General features: G+C 44.7%; 1 protein-coding gene and 1 long non-coding RNA gene across 4 annotated transcripts in view; one reads left to right on the top strand and one right to left on the bottom strand.

Moving 5' to 3' along the window:
* The window catches only part of PLEKHG2 (pleckstrin homology and RhoGEF domain containing G2), a 193,479-nt gene that overhangs the window by 65,802 nt on the left and 101,908 nt on the right, over positions 1-25,769 (top strand). For all 3 annotated transcript variants that reach the window (XM_068250464.1, XM_068250463.1, XM_068250461.1), the window contains 2 exons: positions 20,620-20,694; positions 23,886-24,322. In XM_068250464.1, coding sequence (XP_068106565.1) covers positions 20,646-20,694; positions 23,886-24,322 — 486 coding nt within the window. In that variant the 5' untranslated portion in view covers positions 20,620-20,645. The remainder of the gene's footprint in view (positions 1-20,619; positions 20,695-23,885; positions 24,323-25,769) is intronic.
* LOC137528836 (uncharacterized) overlaps positions 1-25,769 on the bottom strand; it is a 167,128-nt gene that overhangs the window by 96,844 nt on the left and 44,515 nt on the right. The window lies entirely within an intron of this gene.

Below are 25,769 nucleotides of genomic sequence, written 5' to 3'. Positions count from 1 at the left end.
GTCCTTCTTTGGGAACTAAATCCATCTGTCCCTCTTTCTATCTCATTTGTCCCTTTCTATCTCATACAGTATATGTGTTTTTCTACAGAAAAAAAAATATTTAAATGACTCTAAACTTTATTCCTGTCATTTAAATTTATATTATTCTTTATTTCAAATGTTAAAATGAAGAAAAACTACTGATGATAGAAAGGAGCTGTGTGTTTTGAATGATAAAACTACAGGTAGTCGAACGACCTGCTAATATGAATGCCCGACTTACGAACGACCTGCCGATACGAACTGCTTGGATTCTGTGTTTCCATGGGAACAAGTCCCACAATTTTTATTTTCAAATTGGACTTGTAGTTTTTGAGAAAATCGATTTGAAAAGATTCAAAGACAAAAATGGCTTTTAAACTTATATAAGCAGGTACAGAGGGCAGAGGTGACACAGAGGGGGACACTGGAGGCACAGAGGACGTGTAGGGGACAGAGGTGACACAGAGGGGGACACTGGAGGCACAGAGGAGGTGTAGGGGACAGAGGTGACACAGAGGGGGACACTGGAGGCACAGAGGAGGTGTAGGGGACAGAGGTGACACAGAGGGGGACACTGGAGGCACAGAGGAGGTGTAGGGGACAGAGGTGACACAGAGGGGGACACTGGAGGCACAGAGGAGGTGTAGGGGACAGAGGTGACACAGAGGGGGACACTGGAGGCACAGAGGAGGTGTAGGGGACAGAGGTGACACAGAGGGGGACACTGGAGGCACAGAGGAGGTGTAGGGGACAGAGATAGCACAATGTTCCGACTTAAGAACAGATTCAGGTTAAGAACGAATCTACAGTCCCTATCGTGTTTGTTAACCGGGGACTACCTGTACATCTTTTGATCCTGAATTCTTTGTGATACGCATGGTGAGGAGTATGATGGGGGTGTGGCAGGGGTGTGTCTTAACCTCCTGAGCGGTCTGGACGAGCTCAGCTCGTCCATCACCGCCGGAGGCTGCCGCTCAGGCCCTGCTGGGCCGATTTTTATCAAATAAAGTGCAGCACACGCAGCCGGCACTTTGCCAGCCGCGTGTGCTGCCTGATCGCCGCCGCTCTGCGGCGATTCGCCGCGAGCAGCGGCGAAAGAGGGCCCCCCTAGCCGCCTGAGCCCTGCGCAGCCGGAACAAAAAGTTCCGGCCAGCGCTAAGGGCTGGATCGGAGGCGGCTGACGTCAGGACGTCGGCTGACGTCGATGACGTCACTCCGCTCGTCGCTATGGCGACGATATAAGCAAAACAAGGAAGGCCGCTCATTGCGGCCTTCCTTGTTTATTCTGGGCGCCGGAGGCGATCGGAAGATCGCCTCCGGAGCGCCCTCTAGTGGGCTTTCATGCAGCCAACTTTCAGTTGGCTGCATGAAATAGTTTTTTTTTTATTTAAAAAAAACCCTCCCGCAGCCACCCTGGCGATTTAATCAGAACGCCAGGGTGGTTAAAGGACAACTGTAATGAGAGGTATATGGAGACTGCCATATTTATTGCATTTTAAACAATACCAGTTGCCTGGCTATCCTGCTGATCCTCTGCCTCTAATACTTTTAGCCATAAACCCTGAACAAGCATGCAGCAGATCAGGTGTTTCTGACATTATTGTCAGATGTGACAAGATTAGCTGCATGCTTGTTTCTGGTGTGATTTAGACACTACTGCAGCCAAATAGATCTTCAGGACAGCCAGGCAACTGGTATTGTTTAAAAGTAAATAAATATGGCAGCCTCCATATTCTTCTCACTTAAGTTGTCCTTTAAGGTTCATACACACCTACCAACTATCTGTCCAACTATCTACCAAACTTGTCTGTTAAGCCCCATACAATTTTTGTTGTGAAACAAGTTGAAGCAACTAAAAAAAGTATTTTGCTATTGTTCAAGCAGCTGATAAGACTGATAAGAAGTCAGTCCAACTGTTGGATTGACTTCTTATCAGTCTTATCAACTGTTTGAATAATAGCAAAATACTTTTTTTAGGTGTTCCAACTTGTTTCACAACAAAAGTTGTGAAAGCATAAAAGACCGCTGTTGAGCGCGTGTATGGGGCGTAACTGTTGGATTGACTGCTTTTCAGCCTTATCAGCTTTTTGAACAATAGCAAAATACTTTTTTTTTGTTGTTTCAACTTGTTTCACAACAAAAGTTGTTTGATAATTGTGCTGCATAAAAGACCGCTGTTGAGCGTGTGTATGGGGCTTAAAATAGACAAGTTTGGCAGATCGTTGGACAGATAGTTGGTAGGTGTGTATGAACCTTTATGCTGGGTACATACGATGCGATTTCCCGCTCGATCTGCAGGATCGATCGATTATTTCCGATCGGGTTTCGATGGATACAGCCGTCAATTTTGCATACTTAGCATGCAAAATCAATGGCTGTATCAATCGAATATGTCGGAAATGATCGATCCTGCGGATCGAGCTGGAAATCGCATTGTGTGTACCCAGCATTAAAGTGTTCCTCTTTCTTATCTCAAAAAGTAGGGAGTTATGGCTACACAATGCAGGGAGGTTTTCAGCAGAGAGAGTTAGGACATCGGTGGCATGGGGTAGGCCTTCTAGAAGAGTACCGTACAGTGAGGTGACACACAGGTCTGGTACATGCCTGGTTGCCATTACTGGCTATTTAGCAGTGCGTGGCAAATACAGAGTGTCAGGAGGACAGTCAAGCTGACCAAAGGCCTTCACTACAGAAGCAGGAAGGGAGGAAGAGGGAGATTAGCCCTCTGTTTACAGAAGACACATGAGAGGAGCTCAGAAAGATCTGCCTGTGGGCTTCCATAATGACCAGATGTGGGGAGAGAAGAGACACAAATTAGTTCTCTAACTGAAGCATGGATGAATGAGCTCAGCTTTCCTGCCTTCCCAGGCTAGATTAACCTTTCCCTGCCTGGAAACACTGTAATCTTACACTGATAAGACTCTGTGTGGTTGTGTGATGGTTACCTACCTCCCAGAGGCCGAGCAGGTCATTTGGGTGCTGGCGGCTGCCTTGAAAATGGGCACCACAAAGATGGCAATGTTAAAGAGATCTGAGCAGAACAATTTGAAAACTTTTTAAATGAACCTCCCAATAAGGGAAGATCATTAATTATGCAGGCTTTAGGAGTACAGCAGGCATTTACTTACCTCTGTACCCCTATGTCTGCATGGAAGCCTCCATCTTCTATGTCCCTTGCTGCAGAGACGCAGATTCCCGCTGGGTTCTTGCATGTCCCTGGCCTGATGGGAGATGTAGTTCCCATTGATGTGGTTACATGATGTAGCCATATCAATGGGAACTACATCTCCCAGATGTAACCACATCAATGGCAACTACACTGAACCAAGGAGACCTTTCTGCCTATTTGATCCTGCCCTCCTATTTGTAATCAATGATATTTTGTGCTGCTTTATTTTAATAGACTAATAAAAGTTATGTTTTAGAAGCAATCTTATAGGATTAAAAAATGTGTTTACTATACTGGTATTGTCAGATTTTGCTGCTGTCTGCATCCCTTGAGGGAAAAAAAACAAAGTTCCTGTCACTTCCTGTTGATGTAATTGGGCTGATCTTGCAAGTAAATGTACATACGGAGATGTGATAACTATCAGCCGAAACGCCCCATAACATCAGTTTCAGACAATGATTGTTATGTGTGTACAGAGGCCGCAGATGAATACTGCTCGGACATCGTTAAGGATCTGTCCTGTCGGATCCTTAACGACGCCCTTCAAAATGGATTAAGATGAAATGGGGCAAAATAGCAGTTTTTGTTGCTGATGGTCACCTGGTATTTTTTAGTTAAATTTGGTGGGGACTAGCATCCACCAGGCCCCTAGACTCTCTCCAGGTGCTAGGCTACTGCCTTGTGGATGATCTGGCTCTGTGACCCCCGATGCCCGATCACAATGCTATTTTCAACCCCCCCCCCCAACTTATGGAAGCCACTCTGTTGTCTACTGATTGCTGTCCCTCTATCCCCATTCCATAGCAACAGAACGCATCGCTGGCCTTAAGGCTAGATATGTGTCTGTACGGCATTATTCACCTGTCGCCTGAGAGATAGTTTCCCGATCCCTGATGAGCAACAATTATCTGATGTGTGTACTTAGCTTTGGTCAAAGAAACCCATTCCATCAGCAATAAAAACCTAACATGAGGTATAACCCTTCCCCACTCAATCTTTAAGGGCCCGTTTCCACTAACGTATTATCACGCCGATACGTGAAGAGGGTTAGCGTAACAAGTGTAAGTCAGAGGACTGGTGAGAAAAGCGTAGTCAGAGACAAGCCGAGGTTATACACGTGAGCAGATGGCTGTAGTACAGAAGGGTCAGGCAAAATCATAGCCAAATAACAGGCAGAGTCATACACATAAGTCAGCTGTCAGTCGTATTGGAAGGAGACAACAGAAGCAAAGTTAGGGACAGGCCGAGTCATACACAGAGATCAGATGGCAGTAGTACAAAAGGGCTAGGCATATTCGTAGTCAAGAGGCAGGCAAAGGTCGGAACACAAAACAATATACAATATTACAATAATACAATTACGGACTGACTAGAGTACATATATATCGTGCTGATGCGCAATATATGAAATGTAGCTCACAAATCTCTCACTAGATGAGGGCCAAGAACCAGCGAACTGATTAGTATCAAGGCCAGTGAGCATATGACTCACTTGGCCGATAATACCCAAGAGGCAGAGCAAAAGCCCGCCCCCAGTATGACAGCACCTCCTGTCAGACACACCTCCTCAGCCTATAAAGGCTGCTCTGCCCCGTGCGAGTCCGACTGGAAGGACTGCGCATGCGTGCCTACTGATCCACCTCTACAGGGATGCCGGGGACGCCATCAGAAGACGGCAGAGCGGAAGTACCACCACGTGTACGAATACTGCCAGAGACACCGCGGGAGCTGCCGCTGGAAGGTAAGATTGTTACACGTAATGGAAGCGAGGTAATCGCTGCATCGCCTTGCATCCCCCCACAGGTACTTCCGGCTGTTGTCCGTACAACCGAATGCGGCGTCATGCAGCTTCCCATCGGCGGCTGTGGGGAATTGATTGGATGCACGCAGCGAAAAACTGCAGCATGCTATCTATAAATTCCCCCACATTGTGCCTGATCGCGTAGGTCAGTTCGAGCCAATAGAAACTACTCCATTAACGTGAATTGGTTGCAGTTTCTTTGCGTTGTTATGCGACTTGGTTTCCGCATAACAACGTGCCTAGTGGAAATGGGCCCTAACTAAAGATAAAATTTTGATTTCAGCTCCAATGTAAACTGGTGTTGTTTTAAAGGGCAAGAGTTTAATCATTGACTTTACAGTGATTTTACAGCGCTGGACTGACTTCTTTATTTGCCTTCAGCTCTATAATCACTATCACAGCGACTCATAAACATCATGTTTGTGCACTTTACGAGCTACTGTGATTGCACAATGTACTCGTGAACACTTCATGTCGTGCGGTATGCATCCAGATGATAAAACTCTAAACACACCAGAGTGTGAGCTCTCCTCTCCCTTTACAGCTGCTATGAAATCAGATTACTATGCACTGTAAACTCATGATGAATTGTTCCAGCTAACGGAGAGACTGCTGATTGTAGCTGGCCATACGAAGCATGTAGCAAACCTCCCAACTTATTCAGTTAAGAAGGAGGGACACCTTTAGGACACACCCCTTTCACAAAAAAATGGTCCTTGAACCTCTGGTCTACACTGAGACATACCTAAACGCCAACTCTGCTCCAGAAACTGGGCTTCATGGTTGGTGGAGGTGAGTGGGAGGTATCCATATGTGGCAGGAAGGGCTTTATGATGATCATGGCTGAAATGGGTGTGCTATACCAAGACCACGCAGAAGGTGACACTGAAGGTGGAGGCACACACTGAACACTATGGCCCATATGCAATTTACGTTTTCCCCTGAGTTTTCTCCTTGGAGATAATTTTCAATCTTGTATTTAAAATAATTTTTCAGCACTCTGCAATTGAAGAAGCTTTAAAAAGTAAGTAAAAAAAGTACTATCAAAATAATTTTGAGTATTTTCTTGCTTGCTGGTGGTTTCAAAATTATTTTATTTACAAGTTGTGAAAATATCACCTAGGAGAAAACTCAGGAGAAAAAAATAATTGCATATGGGCCCCATGGGATAGTTTACACTGCCATCAAGGGAAGGGGCGAGGCACAGTGACTCTCCGATTTTCTCAGCCTATCCAAAAGACTGTCTTACATCTCACAGGGAGGACATTTGGACAGTCAATACATTAAACTATAAATCGGCAATGTCCAGACCACTGCTGAACCAATACATAGAAGAGAGTGGGAGAGGTTCTGGAGCAGAGCAGTCTATATAGACCATGTCAGCACAACAGGCCTGTGGCTTTCTTGTGTTTATGTGCATGGTGCGCAGCATCCTGGTTACTAGGCAACCAGTGATAACATCCAGGACCTCAATGCATGAGAACAGTATGGATGAAAATTCACCTCCTATGCAGAGCAGTAGAGTATTGTACCGTGTTAGCCAACAGTAAAAGCAAGACGTTTTGAATCAGGATGGTTCATTTATTGGCTAACTTAGAAGAAAAAGAGTAAGGTTTCCATTGTAAAGCCTTCTTCAGACTCAATTCCTGTATGCTGACAAGATGGACATTAAAAGGAGATACATAACTTTTGGACAGGAGGACCGCTAATTACAGCAGATGGGAGTGGCAATGGGTTCAAGATTTGCACCACAGAATGTAAATCTCTTCACTGCAAAAATCAAAGTGGAATATGTTGATACATTTCAAATAAAACCCACAGTCTACTTCTGTCTTATAGAAGATATTTTCATTACCTGGTCTGCAACCCACACTTGGAAATCATTCTTAAGGATTGCAAAAAATGTCATTACCCTCTGGGCCGGTTTTAGACTTTTTGCTGCCTGTAGCAAACATTTTAAAGATTATTCCCCCCCCCCCTTACAGTATTAGGTAGTCTGTCCCTCCAGCCTTAGGTCCCTAGATACCAGAATAAACCATTTCACCACTGAGGGGTTTTCCCCCTGTGGACCAGAGCAATTCTCACCTTTCAGCCCTTCTCCCTTTCATTCGCCAATGACTTTATCACTACTAATCACAATTAGGCTTTATTTGAGTGGTAACTTTTGCTAAGAATTATTGTATGCTAAATGCATTTTAACAGGAATAATAAGGGAAAAAAATCATTATTTCTCAGTTTTCGTCCATTATAGTTTTAAAATAATACATATAATACATGCTACTGTAATTAAAACCCACTTATTTTATTTGCCCATTTGTCCCAGTTATTGCAACGTTTAAAATATTTCCCTAGTACAATGTATGGTGCCAATATTTTATTTGGAAATAAAGATGCATTTTTTCAGTTTTGCATCCATCTTTAATTGCAAGCCCATATTTTCAAAAGTAACAGTAGTACACCCTCTTGACATACATATTAAAAAAGTTCAGTCCCTAAGGTAACAATTTATGTATTTATGTCCCCACGCATTATCTTACAGGAAGCGAAGAGAATGTAACGTGTGTATGTGTTATTACAATGACCGCAGGCATTGATGCTGGTGATCAATGATACTGCGTTCCCATTCACTGATCGGTGTACTAGAACACCCCCACGGAGGGGTGGTCGCGGGCGTGCGCATTTGCGCTCCGCCCCCATAGAAAGTGGAAGACTATCTATGCCCCTGGAGCGGTAAGAGACCAACCGCAGGGCGTAGATATACTGCCGCTGATGTGGCTAGTGGCTATGCATCACTGATTAGCCTGCCTTGTCTCTAATCTGAAATGACAGAAAGCCAAAGACAATGACCTAAGAGTTATCAGTCTCTGCCGAGGACCGCCTCCTACTGGCTCAAAATGGTAAACATGAAATATTCATATGTAAAATGTTATATTTATCTCATTAAATATATATCAGAAGTGCTTTATTTTATCCGCTGAGTGTGTTAGATTGGCTCAGAATTCTGCAGCTGAATGGCCCTTTTCTTGAGCTGTCTCTGGTACAGTTAAGCCGGCCCTGAATGGTTCAGTGTGTGAAATTAGCAGCACTGTAATCCATTTCACTGTACACATGGATTCCAAGCGGAAACACTTCATACATCAAGCAGAACGAACACGAAGACAGAAACGTCTCACAGAATAGAATCACATTAGATCAGAATCACATGAGAAGGAAGCAATTAAGTAGTGCAGGGTTCCAAGATGGAATGAAAAGCAGGCCGAGTCTCCAGCATCTCATCTCTCTGCATAACTTACAGCTCATTAATATTTATTACAGCGGCAGTCATAAACATAAGCATTATATACACAGGATGGATGGAATATGGGAAAGAAGTGTCCTGGTTTCCCATAGCAACCAGATCACTCCGCCTTTTCCCTTTCACAGGGAATTGCTTGGAACAGAGCATTTGACTAGTTAAAGGATAACTTTTGCGAAAATGTGTAAAGTGTAAAATACACATGTATTAGTTGTACATTTGTCACATAGCAAAATTCACTATAAATTATTTGTTTCCTATGTTCCTGTCACTTAGAATAAGCAGCATAAATGTGACAGATCTGACTTTGGACTAATCTATCTTCTTACAGGGGATTCTCAGGAATTCCTTTATTTTCAAAAGCACTCTGTGGATGGTAGCGGCAGCCTCCAACTGCCAGAATAGTGTACACAAGAGGGGACAGGCTATTTTCAGGGAGGTTTTGCAAAGAAGAAAGAAAGTATTGAAAATCCCCCATGTCAGATTTTTACTAGCTATTGTAAGTGACAGTTACATAGGAAAAAATACATTTATAGAGCATTCTACTTTGGGACAAATGTACAGCGAATACACTTTTTTTTTTTTTTACATTTTGCAAATGTTTGCAATAGTTGTCCTATATTGCTGCTATCAAGAACAGATCTTCCAGGCAATAAGGCCCAAGCACATGTACTGTAGCAGACTTGTGCCTGTAGGTAACTGATCCCCTTCCTTTTATACTTCACTACATTAAACAAAGTATGCCCCATATGCTTCCCATCTGTGTTTGGAGTGCACTGTGGCGGGAGAATGGGCTGCTCTACAGATCACTGAGTTTTACAGGTACAGTTTGAACTGTTTTAGACAGACTGCATATATGTGTGTGTGAGAATGTCAGCTTAGAGCAGTGTTTCTCAACACTAACGCATACTGTACCCCCGTTGGTCTGGTATTGGTTGTGGAGCAGATATGCTGACTTCAAAACAAGTGGAATGGACGAGAATGGATTCAGTAATAACCAATGGATCTGTTCACATTAGTCCGTTCGAACGGACCACAAGTTCAGGCCTGCTGCAATCTTTTCAGGCCTGCCAGATGCGTTGCATTGATCATGTCATGATGAAACAGGGGGTCAGGAATAGAAAACTGAGCCCTTTAAAACTGATCTGTGCCCTGGATCAGTTTTTACTCGGACAGAATCGTATATGCCGTATTTTTCAGACTATAAGACGCTCCTGACCATAAGACACACCTAGGTTTAGAGGACAAAAACCAGGGGAAAAAGATATATATACTAAACTTGGTGTATCCGTGGTAAAGGGGCATCTTGTGAATGATGCCCCCTTGTACCTCTTGTATCTCCCTGTGTCCTCCTCTGTCCTTCTGTAACCCCCATGTGTCTGCCTCTGTCCTCCTTGTGTCCTTCTCTATGACCCTTTGTGTCCTCACCTATGCCCCTTTGTGTCCCTCTATGTCCTCCTCTATGCCCCTTTGTGTCCTCCTCTATGCCCCTTTGTCTCCCCCTTGTGTCCTCCTCTATACCCCTTTGTCTCCCCCTTGTGTCCTCCTCTATGCCCCTTTGTGCCCCCTTGTGTCCACCATTCGCCCCGTGTCCTGCTCTGCATGGGCACAGTACAGGGAGTCCCTAACATTGCATCGGGTTGGAGGTTCGTATTGGCAAGTGTTCACATGTCAGGAACTCCCTGCATTTGGACTATAAGACGCACAGACTTTTTCCCCCCACATTGGGTGGGGGACAAGGGAGTCTTATAGTCCAAAAAATACAGTAAGTCTCTGTATGTTACATTCACTTTTTTATGGTTCTGATCCAGTCCTGTATAATGCCTGAAGAAGAAACTTAACATTCCGGAAGCTTACAATTAACCATACTCATTGAAGGCAAGACACGTCAGTCTGCAAAAGCAAAACGATGCAGACCCAAACTTGCAGTCCGTTGGGCTGAACATACCAAACTAATTTGTTCTAATAGTGCAATGTAAACAGATCCTATTAACTAACATAGGATATGTTCACCTCCGTTAGAAGCCGTTCTGTTTCGCTTGGCTAAACGGATTGTTTTTAAGGCCAATGTGAACCAGGCGCGCTATCAAAACACTACTTTATGGTTCAAATTATCTAAAAGATATCACTCTGTTGTGGTTATATATTATTTATAATTTTTTTCTCTAAACTAAATGGACTTTTACAAGTTTAATTACTTCCTGAGCCCAACCCGAGAACCTTTTGGTCACATCAATCAAAGAAATCACACACCTCCATTTTCTGAATATTAGTAGGTGCAGGACCAAAAGGTTGAAAAACGTCCTAATAATTCAAGAGGGAGGTCTTCACACTGGGCTTCAAGGGAAATGATAGATTACTGGTATTAATCCATTGTGCAAATAGTCAATCCTTACGATTCCAGCTGAATAGATTGATTATACGTACAATGAATTATTAAACTCTCTTTGGGCTTGAAGCACAGTGTGACCTTTTCTTGTGTTACGAGTATCCCTCAGGGTACCGTACATATACTACGTGCTGAAAGAAAAACAGGTGACTAGTCTGTCTAATTCTTGCCAAAACAAACTCAAACAAAATAATTCAACAGTCCCTACAAATTATTTTCCCAAAAAGGGAATGTAACATGCCATATGCCCTGGACCACATCTAAATAAGGCTAGGACATGACCAGGCTATCCTAGACTCTTTGGATAGCCTCTGAAGCATCTATCTGAACTTCCCGTGTGTAGGTGAGCCAGTCTGGAAGGCACCCAGTATCAGTGATGCACAACTTTATATGCTGATTCAAGGTAAACTACATTTTTAATCAAATGATGCTACAGTCATTCTTCTGTGGGATTAGATCACACGGGCTTGTCTTCACTCCCCATGCACATCAGGGAGCCTTGGGCACCCACAATCCTGTCACTCGTTCACTGGTTGTCCTTCCTTGGACTGCTTTTGGTAGTTGCTAACCACTGCACATCAGGAACACCTTACAAGACCTGCTATGTGGAGATGCCTCTGTCAGAAAGTTGGGTGACAGGCGGATTTACATCACAGGAGCCTATAGGCACAGATGTCCTGGTACCCTAGACTTTGCCCTCCATGAATCTATAAACCCCTGCCGAACCGCACCGTAAATGTGCTGGCTGGCCCAGCTGTCACTTTTCCCTTATTTCCCTTGCCTGTCATAGGTAGCTACAAATGTCCCATAGTAACAAATAACAACAACAATAACATTTCTATAGCGCTTTTCTCCCATAGGACTCAAAGCCCTTAGGCTATCTCAGATTCAGTAGTTGGTAGTAGGTATAAGTATTCACACAACAAAAATTACATTTCTGCAAATGCCAAACTGAACAGGTGGGTTTTCAGTCTGGATTTAAACATGTCCAGAGATGAAGCTGTCCTGATCTGCTGGGGTAAGGAGTTCCGTAACGTAGGAGCAGCATGACAGAAGGCTCTGGGACCAAAAGTTTTCAGGTGGACTCTGGGTATGACTAGATTATTAGAATTAGGTAGCTAGAGGTACCCTCCGTATTAAGTAGCTAGTGATGCCCCCGACTGAACGGAGATCTCATCAGTGGAATTCCGAGAGCTGGGTGAGTAATCTCTCATTTATGCTCTGCTCGGGACTCTGCATAGGGAAGGAGGGAGGCACTTTCGAGTGAGTCGCCTTTCCATCATCTACATTGCCTTATGGTAAATCCAACCCTGGCAGGTGATTCCAGCATGACAATGACTGTAACCACAGAGCCTAATTGACCATACAGAGGCTGAAGAAGAATAAGGTTAGTGTACTTACAAGACCTAGTCAGTATTGACTACCTGTGGAATGCAATCTGTCAAACTGCAGGGACACCATCAAATCCAACTGCATAGTCCAGATTAGCGAAGTTGATAGGGAAGTACATACCCCCTAAACCAGCACCATAATATGTTCTGTTGACACCCTCTCAACAGATACACCTATTGTCTCCACCCCCACCCTTTAGATTGTAAGCCTCTGGCAGGGCCATCTCCCTTAGTGTTTCCAGCTTGATTATGCAATCTTGCTGACAATCACCCTCTTGTGGACTAGAACAGTCTCTATTTTGACCTATGACACTGTATTATCAAATCATTTGCATGATCTTGTTTTGTTGTGAGTTTCCTGTATGTCCTACCTTGTATGTTAACCCTTTTATCTATTGTGCAGCGCTGCGTAATATGTTGGCGCTATATAAATACAATAAATAATAATAATAATAATAATAAGTATCTCAACATACTCAAGACTATAATTAACAGAAAAGGTGATTTCACACAATTTTGACACAGCAGTGATCTTTTAAGAGATTATTTGCATATTTTGGGAGTGATGCATTATGGAAAACCACAGTTGCCCACTTAGAGCTGAATTATCGCAAATACCTTCCGTTTTAGGAAGGCAACATAATGCTAGGAATACACGTTGAGATTTTTCAGCAGATTTACTGTCCAATCAATTCCCCAATGGATTTTCTGATTGTTTTTCCAATCGGTTTTCATTCACCTCATGAGAAATTGATCAGAAAAATGATCGAAAAATCAGATCGGACCTGTTGGAAATTATCTATCGAACCATCTATCTGCCAAAAAATCTCATGGTGAATTCCCAGCATTATACTCGGCATTGCTTTTTTTAGTAGGAAGGCTTTTCGGGTTTCTGGGTACTTTCCTAGTGGTTCTGGGTCACCACAAGCTTTCTGGGTAGTTTGTTATTTATTTCAGTGATTCTGTTTTTGTTTTTTTAATTGTTGCAAAGATATCTTTCAGTACAGCTGAAAAATTATTAGTTTTGTGTATGTGTGTCTGATTTCAACACACAAAGCAGAAAAGTGAATATCTACCTACCGTATATTTTTGTACTAGCCCTTTTAAAGATAAGATAAAAATGACGGATGGGGGAGGGGTCCCAGAGTGAAATACCAGTCCTGAGTCTTTGGATCACATGTAATGCTCTGCCCCCTTTCTGCTGAAGTGAAACAATGCTTATGTGGTGGCTGTCCAGCTGGGGGCAGGCAGTGGCCACACAGATGGGCGTGGCCAGAGCAATGGCAGTGATTTTGAGAGAAAAAAATCAACAGGTCCCATTCTTGAGGGAAGCAGAGCAATCACCTGCCTGGAGGGAGGTAAGTATTTAACTCCACTTTTGTCACTTTTAGCTTAGGTACTCTTTAAAGTCAATGGGAATCTAAAAAAACCCCAAACATATACTTACCTAAGGAGAGGGAAGGCTCCTCCTCCCCGATCCTCTCATGGTCCCTGCATTCCAGCGCTGGCTTCCCTAGTAGCAGTATTCGACTGATCGAATACTGCTCTCTGCTGTTGCAGGAGACTTCAGAAGTCTTCTGGAGCTGAGTGCTCCTGAAGACGGACAGCTCTGTACTGCGCATGCGCGAGCAATGCCCTCAAAGACTTTTGAAGCCTCCCACGGTGGGGGATTCAAACTGAGAAGCCAGGGCTGGAACGAGTGGACCGTGAGAGGAATGGGAAGGCTCTATAGGACTCTATAGGCAAGTATCTGTTTTTTTTGTTTTTTTTTCTAAGCTTCATATTAGCTTTAAATAAAGTGTGTATTTTGCCTGGATGATGACTGTACAACTCTTCGTTGGACATCCTACCCCATGACCACAACACCTAGAGAGCGTCTTCAAATGCCCCTGGTGGTGAATCATGTATATTTGGTGGTCTTAATGAAAATGAACGTCTTTGAAGTTTGCCCTGAATTTATCCATGACAAGCAAGTTTGCCACAAAAAAGCTAAACCAGCAAAACCAGATGCAGACAGTACTTTCCATTGAACTGCTTCCCAGGAACAGAAGTGGCATGTTGCTGGCTTGTCGCAAGATGTCCTGCAAATGTGTTGCTTGTTAATTTCGGGATAGTTCAATTAAAACCATTGTGTCACTCAGGGGAAAAGGAAATCTCTGCTTTGTAACAGTCAATTGATTTACAACAGAAAGGCCTATTTTTAACAAGCTGAAATGTGGACCCTTATGCCTGTTAATAATACCCAGAGGGGAGCTACACTGGAAGGAATGTTTACAAGGATACATACTGCTGCCTTATATTTGGGTTTGATTTAAAACTTTGTTCTACAAATAAATGCTTAATACAGGGAGCAGCCACGTTACTCAGTTTGCAAAGCTTCATAGGTTTTCACATTTTTTAAAAAAAGCAGAATAAGCTGAATGCTTACAGACATCTTTCAGTAATTTTTCATTTAGTAGACATTATTCTATACATTTAAAGGGGGTTGTAACATACTAAAATAAAAAATGCAAAAAATAGTTCCCCCAAAATATATGTAAACCTTCCTTTTTTCCCCTAAAATAGGTATATGTCCCCATTTTTTTGTACTTATAACCTGGTCTGGTTGCCTTTGCCTAACTGCAGGAACCATGTAGTGCCAGTGGGAATGTGGGAAGTTTTTTTTTTTTCAGTAACAAGCTTATCTCAGCGTGCAAATAGCAGAAAGATTCTTATTTCAGATAAGATAAGGACACTATGACCAGAAGGTAATTGGAAGTGAGAATGCAAAGAGTATCTCAACTTGCTACTTTTAATTTATGCTGATTAAAAGATGTTTTGTTTTGTTTTATTCAAAGGTTATCAACAGCAAAAATTTGCTATTACACAATTCCCAATGCAATCATTGCTGACAGCTGGTAAGATCAGGCTTTTTCAGTCCAGAAAGATCAATGTTAAGTGTGGGGGGGAGGGGGGGGACTGTAGCGAAAAAGGGAAAAAATAAATCAATATATTGCATAGTAAGAAGTTAAAAACAAAGATATCATTGATCTTCACTATAAGCCTGCACGTCATCATCTTTACTTCTGGCAGACAAGAAAAAAACTAGACTGCACCAACTGCCATTATTTTTAACCACATCCGCTAACATTGCGATAGGCCAAGGTTGTTTTTTTTTTTTATAAATATACATATACACAGAGGGAGATACTGATTGCTTGGCAGTTGGAAGCAGCTGCTCCCACAATGCAAACATTGTTCCCACAATGCAACAAGGTTCACAGACAGGAAACTGTCAGGACTTTGGTCATGACTTCCCACTGTGGGAGGGGTTTCACCACCATATCAGCCATACAGACCCTCAGATTTCTCATGGGAAAGGGGAGTATCAGCTGCTGATTGTGATGAAGTTTAATCCTTGGTTACAGTTCCTCTTTAATATACCCAAGCCAGGCGTGCAGGATCACGGATGAGTTCCCGCCCACCGGCGCTTAGTAAATCAGGTCCTGAATATAAGTATCGGAGTATACAGACCTCCCAGGGGAAGTGGAGGCCGACACCTGTCCTTGCCCATAGACTGGACGTGGGCTGCATGTGTCATGCTATAGCTCTGCACTAGGCATTCATCTGAATACCACAGCAGTCATTTCTCTGCTTCCTCTATTATTATTAGTAATGAGATGTGACATTGACTTACAGCGTGGTTTCTTTTGATTGGACAGGGTGGTTTTATGAAGGATGGTGGCTTTCCTTTAATTGCTGGATGAGCGTATATAAAGCGGTAATAATAATGTTGGGATGGAGAGTCAGACCGCAGGCAGCTCCCTGTGCAATCCGCGGCCTCTTTATCCATACTCTGGAAACTAATTGTGGAGTCTGGGAACGGCATTGATCACTATCTCTATAGATCTCTGGGATATGAGCTGTTTACTCTCCTCACTGAGGCCATCTGACTGACTGTGGAGCCTCCCGCATGGAGGTCTGGAGCTTTTAGGCCCTTACGCAATGCTGAGCAAACATGCCTTCACCTTTCCCATTGGGGGTTAAAGGGGAATTCCAGGGCACAGGGATAAGCAGGAAAAAGCATTAGTAACAGTTCTGTGAGTGCAGGTTTGGTCTTTTTGACGCCGTTAGTTTATAGGCTGGAGCGCTCAGAGCGCTGCAGCACTTTGTACTGTATTAAGGAGTGTGAAGTGAAAATAAAAAACAGATACTCACCTAAGGAGAGGAAAGACTCTGGGTCCTATAGACCCTTCCAGTTCTCCTCCTGGTCTCCATGCTCCCCAAAAACACACCTGAATTAAACTACAGAACATATGATATACCCTATTATAAATGTTATGTTGCGGCCAGTACTCTGTTAGTTGCTAATCAGTTCTTAATATGTGATTTATACTATGTATTTACTATGTTGAGCACTTTACCACTCTATCACTAGGGTACGCACTTTTCCTGACGAAGTTTCCAATTAAGGAAATGAAACATGTTGAATTTGGTGTAGGGTTTTAGTAATACTACAGTGAACTAGGAGGATGGTCTTGTTGACCCCCAACCTTTCCTCCAGTCAATTTAATTGCAATTAATACATGATCAGCAATTTGATTACTTTTTAATGAATTTATAATAAAAGTTAAATTTTAACTACTTTTCTAATAGGGTATATCATATGTTCTCCATGCTCCCCCACAGGCTCCCTTGTTAGCAGTCTACATCCGATCGGTCACTGCTCTCTTCCCCGTTGGGTCGGCTTTGGTACTCTATGAAAGCACTCGGGGTTCTGAAGATGAGTAGCTTTGTACTGCGCACACGCAAGCGCCCTCTCTCGTGCACACTCGCGCAAGCGCAGTACAGAACCACCCGTCTTTGGAAGCCTGAGTGCTTCTGAAAACTCCCGAAGTCTCGCGCAACAGGAGGTTTGAACAGTGAAGCCTGCGGGGAAAGGAGGGGACCGTGAGGAGAACAGGAACGCTCTATAGGACTCAGAGTCTTCCCTCTCCTTAGGCGAGGATCTGTTTGTTTTTTTCCCTTCAGACTTGCTTTAAACAATGGCAATTTATTCCCTCCCCTCATTTCAGTCATATATACTGTATATCTTCTAACAATAAATTAAAGGACAACCGAAGTGAGAACAATATGAAGGCTGCCATATATATTTCCTTTTAACCCTTTCAGGACCGGCCGCCTAACCCCCCTTAACCTCCCTAGTGTTTTAAATCCCCGCGGCCCCATGGCCGTGGGTGTTTTTTGTCGCCTAATTTTTTTTCTTATCATGTAGCTAGCCTAGCGCTAGCTATATGATTTCCCCCTCCCTGCTCCCTCCCACCCACCCTTCCGATCGCCGCCGGCGATCAAACCCATCAAGAAATCCCGTTCCATTCTCCTCTGACCTCTAGCATCAACAAGGCATTTTCGCCCACAGGACTGCCGCATACTGGATGTTTTTCCCTTTTCACACCATTCTTTGTAAACCCTAGAAATGGTTTTTCGTGAAAATCCCAATAACTAAGTGAAAGACCAATACAAAGTGGTGTACATGTAAGAAGTGGATAGAAAATCATACATCATCCCAAACATTTTTAATAAATAACTGCAAAGTGGGGTGTGCGTAATTATTTGGCCCCCTGAGTCAATACTTTGTAGAACCAGCTTTTGTTGCAATTACAGCTGCCAGTCTTTTAGGGTATGTCTCTACCAGCTTTGCACATCTAGAGACTGAAATCCTTGCCCATTCTTCTTTGCAAAACAGCTCCAGCTCAGTCAGATTGGATGGACAGCGTTTGTGAACAGCAGTTTTCAGATCTTGCCACAGATTCTCTCGATTGGATTTAGATCTGGACTTTGACTGGGCCATTCTAACACATAGATATGTTTTGTTTTAAACCATTCCATTGTTGCCCTGGCTTTATGTTTAGGGTCATTGTCCTGCTGGAAGGTGAACCTCCGCCCCAGTCTCAAGTCTTTTGTAGTCTCCAAGAGGTTTTCTTCCAAGTTTTCCCTGTATTTGGCTCCATCCATCTTCCCATCAACTCTGACCAGCTTCCCTGTCCCTGCTGAAGAGATGCACCCCCCGAGCATGATGCTGCCACCACCATATTTGACAGTGGGGATGGTGTGTTCAGAGTGATGTGCAGTGTTAGTTTTCTGTCACACATAGCGTTTTGCATTTTGGCCAAAAAGTTCCATTTTGGTCTCATCTGACCAGAGCACCTTCTTCCAAATGGTTGCTGTGTCCCCCACATGGCTTGTGGCAAACTGCAAACGGGACTTCTTATGCTTTCTGTTAACAATGGCTTTCTTCTTGCCACTCTTCCATAAAGGCCAACTTTGTACAGTGCACGACTAATAGTTGTCCTATGGACAGATTCCCCCACCTGAGCTGTAGATCTGAGCAGCTCGTCCAGAGTCACCATGGGCCTCTTGACTGCATTTCTGATCAGTGCTCTCCTTGTTCGGCCTGTGAGTTTAGGTGGATGGCCTTGTCTTGGTAGGTTTACAGTTGTACCATACTCCTTCCATTTCTGAAAGATCGCTTGAACAGTGCTCCTTGGGATGTTTAAGGCTTTGGAAATCTTTTTGTAGCCTAAGCCTGCTTTAAATTTCTCAATAACTTGATCCCTGACCAGTCTTGGACGTGTCTTGTGTGTTCTTTGGACTTCACGGTGTTGTTGCTCCCAATATTCTCTTAGACAACCTCTGAGGCCCTCACAGAGCAGCTGTATTTGTACTGACATTAGATTACACACAGGTGCACTCTATTTAGTCATTAGCACTCATCAGGCAATGTCTATAGGCAACTGACTGCACTCAGATCAAAGGGGGCCGAATAATTATGCACACCCCACTTTGCAGTTATTTATTTGTAAAAAATGTTTGGAATAATGTATGATTTTCGTTCCACTTCTCACGTGTACACCACTTTGTGTTGGTCTTTCATGTGGAATTCCAATAAAATTGATTCATGTTTGTGGCAGTAATGTGACAAAATGTGGAAAACTTCAAGGGGGCCGAATACTTTTGCAACCCACTGTATATATATATATATATATATATATATATATACATACATTGGCCTGAAATCTATCAGACGGTCAATCGGCTGCCAAATTGCTAGATTCATGGCCACCTTAAAGAGGAACTGTAACGACAAAACGGCCCCTGGGGGGTACTCACCTCGGGTGGGGGAAGCCTCAGGATCCTAATGAGGCTTCCCACGCCGTCCTGCGTCCCTCGGGGGTCTCGCTGTAGCCCTCCGTACAGCCGTGACGCAATATTTACCTTCCTGGCTCCTGCGCAGGCGCTCTGATGCCTCTCGGCGCCGAAGTAGGCGGAAATACCCGATCGCCGTCGGGTCTGCTCTACTGCGCAGGCGCAAGTTTCCGGCGCCTGCGCAGTAGAGCGGACCCGACGGAGATCGGGTATTTCCGTCTATTTCCGTGCCGAAAGTCGCCACAGCGCCCCCGCTGGAGCCAGCAAAGGTAAATATTGAACTGACAGTCGGCACAGTCGCCGGCTGTTCGGAGGGCTGCGGCGAGACCCCCGTGGGACAGAGGACGGCGTGGGAAGCCTCATTAGGATCCGGAGGCTTCCCCCACCCGAGGTGAGTACCCCCCAGGGGAGGTTTTTGTTGTTACAGAGTCTCTTTAAGGGAATGGAGATTGTAGAGTGTTAATAGTTTCAGTCAGGAACGTACAATGGTGTAGCAAGAGGGGTGCAGGAGTTGTGACCGCTTGAGGCCCCTGGACCAGAGGGGCCCACCAGGGGCCCTCCTACACCACTGTATTAGCGCTTCATTTTTGTTGTTATGCTTGTATTGATGACTCCCCCCCCCCCCCCCCATAAGTGGCCTAAATAGTAATTACTAAAAACCTGTTTCTCTCTCCTGCTTACACCTCTCTAACACTGCAACTGTCCTGGGCAGGTTTTCATATGTTCCATATCAATTGTATTATATATAAAGTGCTTGAGGATTTCCAATGAAAAGCCTCGTACACACGCCTGACTTAAAGGGAAGGCCCAAGGTGATTAAAAAACAAAAAATCTACTTATCTAGGGCTTCCTCCAGGCCCTGTGCTTTCGCCACAGCTCCGGGGCAGATAATGACCACCTCAGCCGACAATCAGATGCCAACCCTCAAGTGATCCTCTGGTCGGATCTACTCAACCCTAGTGATGCAGATTCCCCTGCGGATCTCATTGTTCATGCCCCTCTGCCGCGTGATATCATGATTGTGCCTCTCGACGTCCCTCTGCCCCCACCCCCCCGCATTGCAGCAGAGCACGTCATCAGCTACACAGCTGACATGGGTGTGTGCAGCCTGGCCCAGCAACGTCGCCCAAGGGATCAGCTCCTGATCCCGACAGGCGACATCCATCAAAGGTGTCTACGCACCTTCAAACTTACCCTGAGGCCCGTAGCTCCTTAGCTATGCCATTGACTTTGCAAATGGCAGGTAGTATTTTCACAGAGATATGAACCCTTATTCACAAAGCCCAAGTTGGTGGCAGCACTCTTTTTTTTTTTTTGTCAGAAGTTATTTTCCCTGTAAGATAATAGATATTTTTTCTTCTTCTGCAGGACGGGGAGACCCCCATCATATCAACATGCCGGAGGGAGCCCTGAAAGAAAGCAGAGAGCGACTAGGTGAAAAAGGTGTGTTTAATGTTGTCTTCCTCTGATTGGCCCTAAACATGTCCCATCACACAAAGCACAGAGACGTCATACTAAGGCTACATTTGCATTAGATAATCTGGGAGCGGATGCTGTATCGTTGTCGCTAAAAACTAATTCACAAGAAGGTTGACGCCTCATCTATGTTCAACGGAAACAAATGTCCTTAAACAGGAGATGGGCTTTCGACAACTGTCAAAAAACACACGTTGTGGTTCTGTCTTGCTTGCCTAGCAATGTGTAAGTGTAGACATTCCGCCAGGCACTTAAAGACCACCAAGAGTAAAAAATATGTGTGTCCCAGAGCTTGTAATGTAAGGCTCTGGGTGTGTGCTGCAGGATGGGCGGGTGGTGGGGTTAGTAACTCACCTGTAAATCATTAGATGTTAGATATGTTAGGTAGATGTTAGATATCCCCCACACACACACACCCCGACTGGCCAAAATGTTTGGAATCTCTGCATCCAACTCTACCTGCATTGTTGCAGCCCGCTCAAGCTCAGCAGCCACCAGCAGGTGGGGGGTGACCACAAAGCTTTGGAACACTTAGGAACAGGCATGTCCAAAGTCTGGCCCGGGGGCCAAATGCGACTTGTCGAGACATCTCTGGTGACCCCCAAAGCTCTCTACAGTTGTTAACTCCATGCAGCCCACAGATGCCGCATGCAGGGGCTAGAAGCAGGCACTGACTAGCAGCTGCCACTGTGCGAACTGCATACGGCATAAGGGTTATTATTCCCATGGAAATGTTTTGGCAAAATGTCACAGGCAGTGTGTGCCTAACGGCAATCAGCAGAAATTGTGTTTAACCTGTTGCCGACTGCTCCACGCCAATTGGCGTGAGCAGTGCGACAACCCCACTCCACGCCCATTGGTGTGAACGGTCTTCTATGAGGCTAGCAGGAGATCGCGCGCAGGATACATGCGCATCTCCTGCTTGGGAGGCGGAGCTCCGCCCCGCCTTCAGTCTCCGAGCGGCGGAGACTGTTAGACGGCGGTTTCGCCATCTAATTACTTTGTACATCGCTGCGATCTGCAGCAGCGCTGTACTAGGGACAGCCGTGTGACACGGCTGTCCCCCTGGAAAGCGATCGGCTCTCATAGCCTGAAGCCTATGAGAGCCGATCGCGTGACTGGCTGGCTGGGGGGAGGGAGGGGAATGGGGGGAAACAACAAACAAGTTAAATTTATTTAAAAAATCTTGTATATAAATATTAATTAAAAAAAATAAACAATATGGGGGTGATCAGACCCCACCAACAGAGAGCTCTGTTGGTGGGGGGGAAAGGACGGGGGAATCTGTGTTGTGTTTTGCGGCCCTGCAGCTTTGCTTTAATGCTGCAGTGGGCCAATTAAGTAAAAATGGCCTGGTCACTAGGGGGGGGGGGGGGGGGTTAACACTGCAGTCCTCAAGTGGTTAAATAGCACTCTTAAGAAAGATGATATGGCCCTTGGCCTAAAAGTTTGGCCACCCCTGCTTTAGAAGGAAACACCATGAGCTCTTGCTGAAGGGAGTTATTAACCCTACCAACCTCCGATTCTAGCAGCACAGACACAGAGCTGTACGTTGTTTTTTTTTAACTCTTGACACTCTTTAAATATTTATCATCTACGAAATAGTATCAGTTAGCTAGACTGTGGATAACCTGTACCTATAAAAATGCTCAGTGTGGAGCCCCAAGGATTTCTCACCTACATCAGAATAGCAGAAAAGGGTCTACAACCGAGTTCGTACAGTATCAGCGTGGGCCATTTTGGTGCAGGGTGAAGATGATAAAAGGGCCGTAGCAACTCGGGAGGGGGACGTAATTCACGCGACGTAATTCACGCACCGGATACTGTTGGCTGCGGAATTACATTTTTTTTTTTTTTTTTTACTTATTTGTGTCGCGCTTGGCTAAAACTCCGGGCGCCCAAATCAAGCATGCAACACTGGCATCAAAATAAGCTGCCTCTCTACAACCAGTCTCTGAACGTAGCTCCAGGTCTGCTGTGCCGTCAGGTTTGTCCCAGATCAAAAGGAAGGTAGATACAACTATAGAACAAAATCAGTTGGTAGTTATATTACAATATATTATTTCTAACATTATTCTTTAGGCAATACTTTTTAAAAAATGGTGGCTTGCAGCTTGTTTTTGGTTAATTCATATACTGAAAGTGGATCGATGTCAAGCTTACCAAAGAGTTTCTTAAAGAACATCTGACGCGAGCAAGGCTACCTAAGCTAAGCACAGAGGTATTGTTCATGCTAAATCCACATACCTCTGTGCCTTGACCGTTTCTCTCAGCATTCCCCCTGGCCCTCCTAATCACTTATTATAAAATTAAACTTTTGGCTAAAGTCAAATTTTCAGACCGGAAGAGGCAGGTTTGCAGCAATGTTCCCTCTTATCACCCACCCATTTCCTCCTCTTAAGGTGAGTGAATTGGGGGGTGGTAGAGGAGAGAATGGGAGGGTGATAGGAGGGAACATTGCTGCAAGCCTGCCTCTTCCTGTCTGAAAGTTTGACTTTAGCCAAAAGTGTAATTTTTCAAGGAGTGATTATGGGGAGCTTAGGGAACGAAGAAAGGAACGGATAACACACAGAGGTATATAGATACAGCATGCACTTCCCTCTGTGCTTACCTTAGGTAGCTTTGCTTCAGGTCAGGTGTCCTTGAAGGTGCAACATGCAAGGACCTCCCTTGTCAAATGAAGCTTCAGCCTTCGTATAATTTGTGTGAGAGATGGCAGCTGTTCCTAAGTGAAACTAAAGGGGGAACTGGCCCCTGCAGAAGGGCCCAAGGCTGTGAGGAGCCCAAGACCAGTTACCCCTCCAGACCCCTACCCCAAACACTGGTCCAGTATCCAGTTCAGGTGATGCTGGCCACATTTGGGTGGAGGAATCATGATGGCCACACTTGTTATATTAACCCTGACAGATGGGCCCCAAGGCTGTTGAGGTCACGAACATGGGAGGGGAAAAGGGGTGTGAACATTGGGGAGCTTTATTGAAGTTTTTCTGGGGGACCCCTTGGTTTGTAGTTACACGTTACACTCCTACAGCTGCCCAATTCATGACTAACCAGAAAAGGCTAGAAAAAGTATATGTAAATGTAACCAGTATATGTAAATTGTATCCTGATCAATGTCAGGGGTCATCATTGCTGTAATGTGTCCATCTCTCTCCCAGCTGCCCCCAGGCCTTCATCTGTCAGTTCTCTGAGCGGAATAGTAGCCGGGATGTCTGGCAGCTGTACCTCCGTGAATACCGTTTGTTCGGACAGCGATCGTCCCGTCAGCCTCAGCTCCTCCACCTCTTCAGCTTCCTTACAAGACAGCCACAGTTCCTTTGGAAGCAGCGGGACCCTTGGATCCTCTCAGTACTGCAGCCCTCCCTACCCCCAGCAGAATGGCAGTGACATTAGTCTTGACCTGACCCCTGTGGGCCAGCTAGAGAATGAACATAGAGGGCTGTCTAGTGAAAGAGCTTTCCTGGGCTGTACATGGTCTCCAATTCTCCGCAAAGCCAAAGACCCAAAGGCCAAACTGTGCCACCTGGACAGAGTGGTGTTAGAGATTCTAGAAACGGAGCAGGCCTACGTCAGGGACCTCAAGAGCATCGTAGAGGTAAGAGGAGGGTTGTTTCTCTTGTAACTTAAAGTGTACCGGAGAACTGCATAATGATTGTTTTTATACTTACCTGGGGCTTCCTCCAGCCCCATGAGGTGCATGGGTTACCTAGCTGTCCTCTCTGATCGCTCGTAATCTCTCCCATTAAACAGGCCAGGCAGTACTACTGTGCACACGCAGAACGCTCCTGGCCCTTGGAGTGTAACGTAGGGTGCATGTGCGTCCAAGCCACACATGCGCAGAAGAGCATAGCGTGCTAGATTACTGGGAGGGATTACAAGTGAATGGAGAGGACAGCAAGGGGGCCCAGAGCTGTGGGGGGCCCCAACTACTAACCTTGCTTTCCTCCGGTACAAGAGACTAACTTCAGTCAGGTGTTCTTGTGGCTACACTTGTAATCGGTGAGAAGATCATGATAGCCACACTTGTTTTATGACCCTTGTGAGATGGGCCCCCAGGCCGTGAAGGGCACCAAAAGGCAAGGGAAGGGGCGTGAACATTGGTGGCCCCATCAATGTTTTGCTGGAGGGGGCCCATGATTTGTAGGTGCACCATTGTAATGGATTGCAGATACCAAGGTAATTCAGGTACGCAACACATTCTCTGGTGGTGTTCTCATCTCCCCTTCTGCCTTTCTCTCCCATTCCTGCAACAATAACCCCATCCTGTGGCCTAATATGAACCTTCCTCCTTTTCTCCTTGATGCCTATTTCTACTCCCTGCCCGTGAACCTCTTTTTGACACCTAACCTTAGCCATCGCTGTAGCTCCCAACTGTCCCTCTTTGGGAACCAAATCCCTCTGTCCCTTTTTCTTCCTCATTTGTCCCGCTTTCAGGACTGAAGTACAGATTTATGCAAATCTATGTATTTTTCTACTGAAAATGTCTTTAACTGACTCTAAACTCTACTCCAATCAATTGAATTGGCATATTTCTTATTTTCAAGTGTTAAACTAAAGAAAGAATAATGATGACAGAAAGGACCAGTGTGGTTAGAATGCTAAAATTACATCTTTTGATTATTAGTTATTTTATGAATGGTGAGGGGTGTGGTGGGGGTGTGGTTAGAGGTGTGGCATGGGTGTGCCTTAAAGTTTCCCTCTTTCTTATCTCAAAAAGATGGGAGGTATGCATCTAACTCTAGCAACTAAAACTCAGCACTCTTAAAGAGACTCTCTAACAAATGTTTCAGCCTTATTTCTTCTATCCTATAAGTTCCTATACCTGTTCTAATGTGGTCTGGATTACTGCAGCCTTTTCTAGTTGCACTGTCTCTGTAATATATGTAATCTTCTTTTCTTTGTTAACCTGCCTGGCGTTCTATTAAGATCGCCAGGCAGGCTGCGGGAGGGTTTTTTTTTAATAAAAAAAAAACTATTTCATGCAGCCAACTGAAAGTTGGCTGCATGAAAGCCCACTAGAGGGCGCTCCGGAGGCGTTCTTC

Source organism: Hyperolius riggenbachi, chromosome 8 (genome assembly GCF_040937935.1).
Source record: "Hyperolius riggenbachi isolate aHypRig1 chromosome 8, aHypRig1.pri, whole genome shotgun sequence".
Taxonomy (NCBI): Eukaryota; Metazoa; Chordata; class Amphibia; order Anura; family Hyperoliidae; genus Hyperolius; species Hyperolius riggenbachi.
This window is presented reverse-complemented; position numbering and strand designations above follow the sequence as displayed.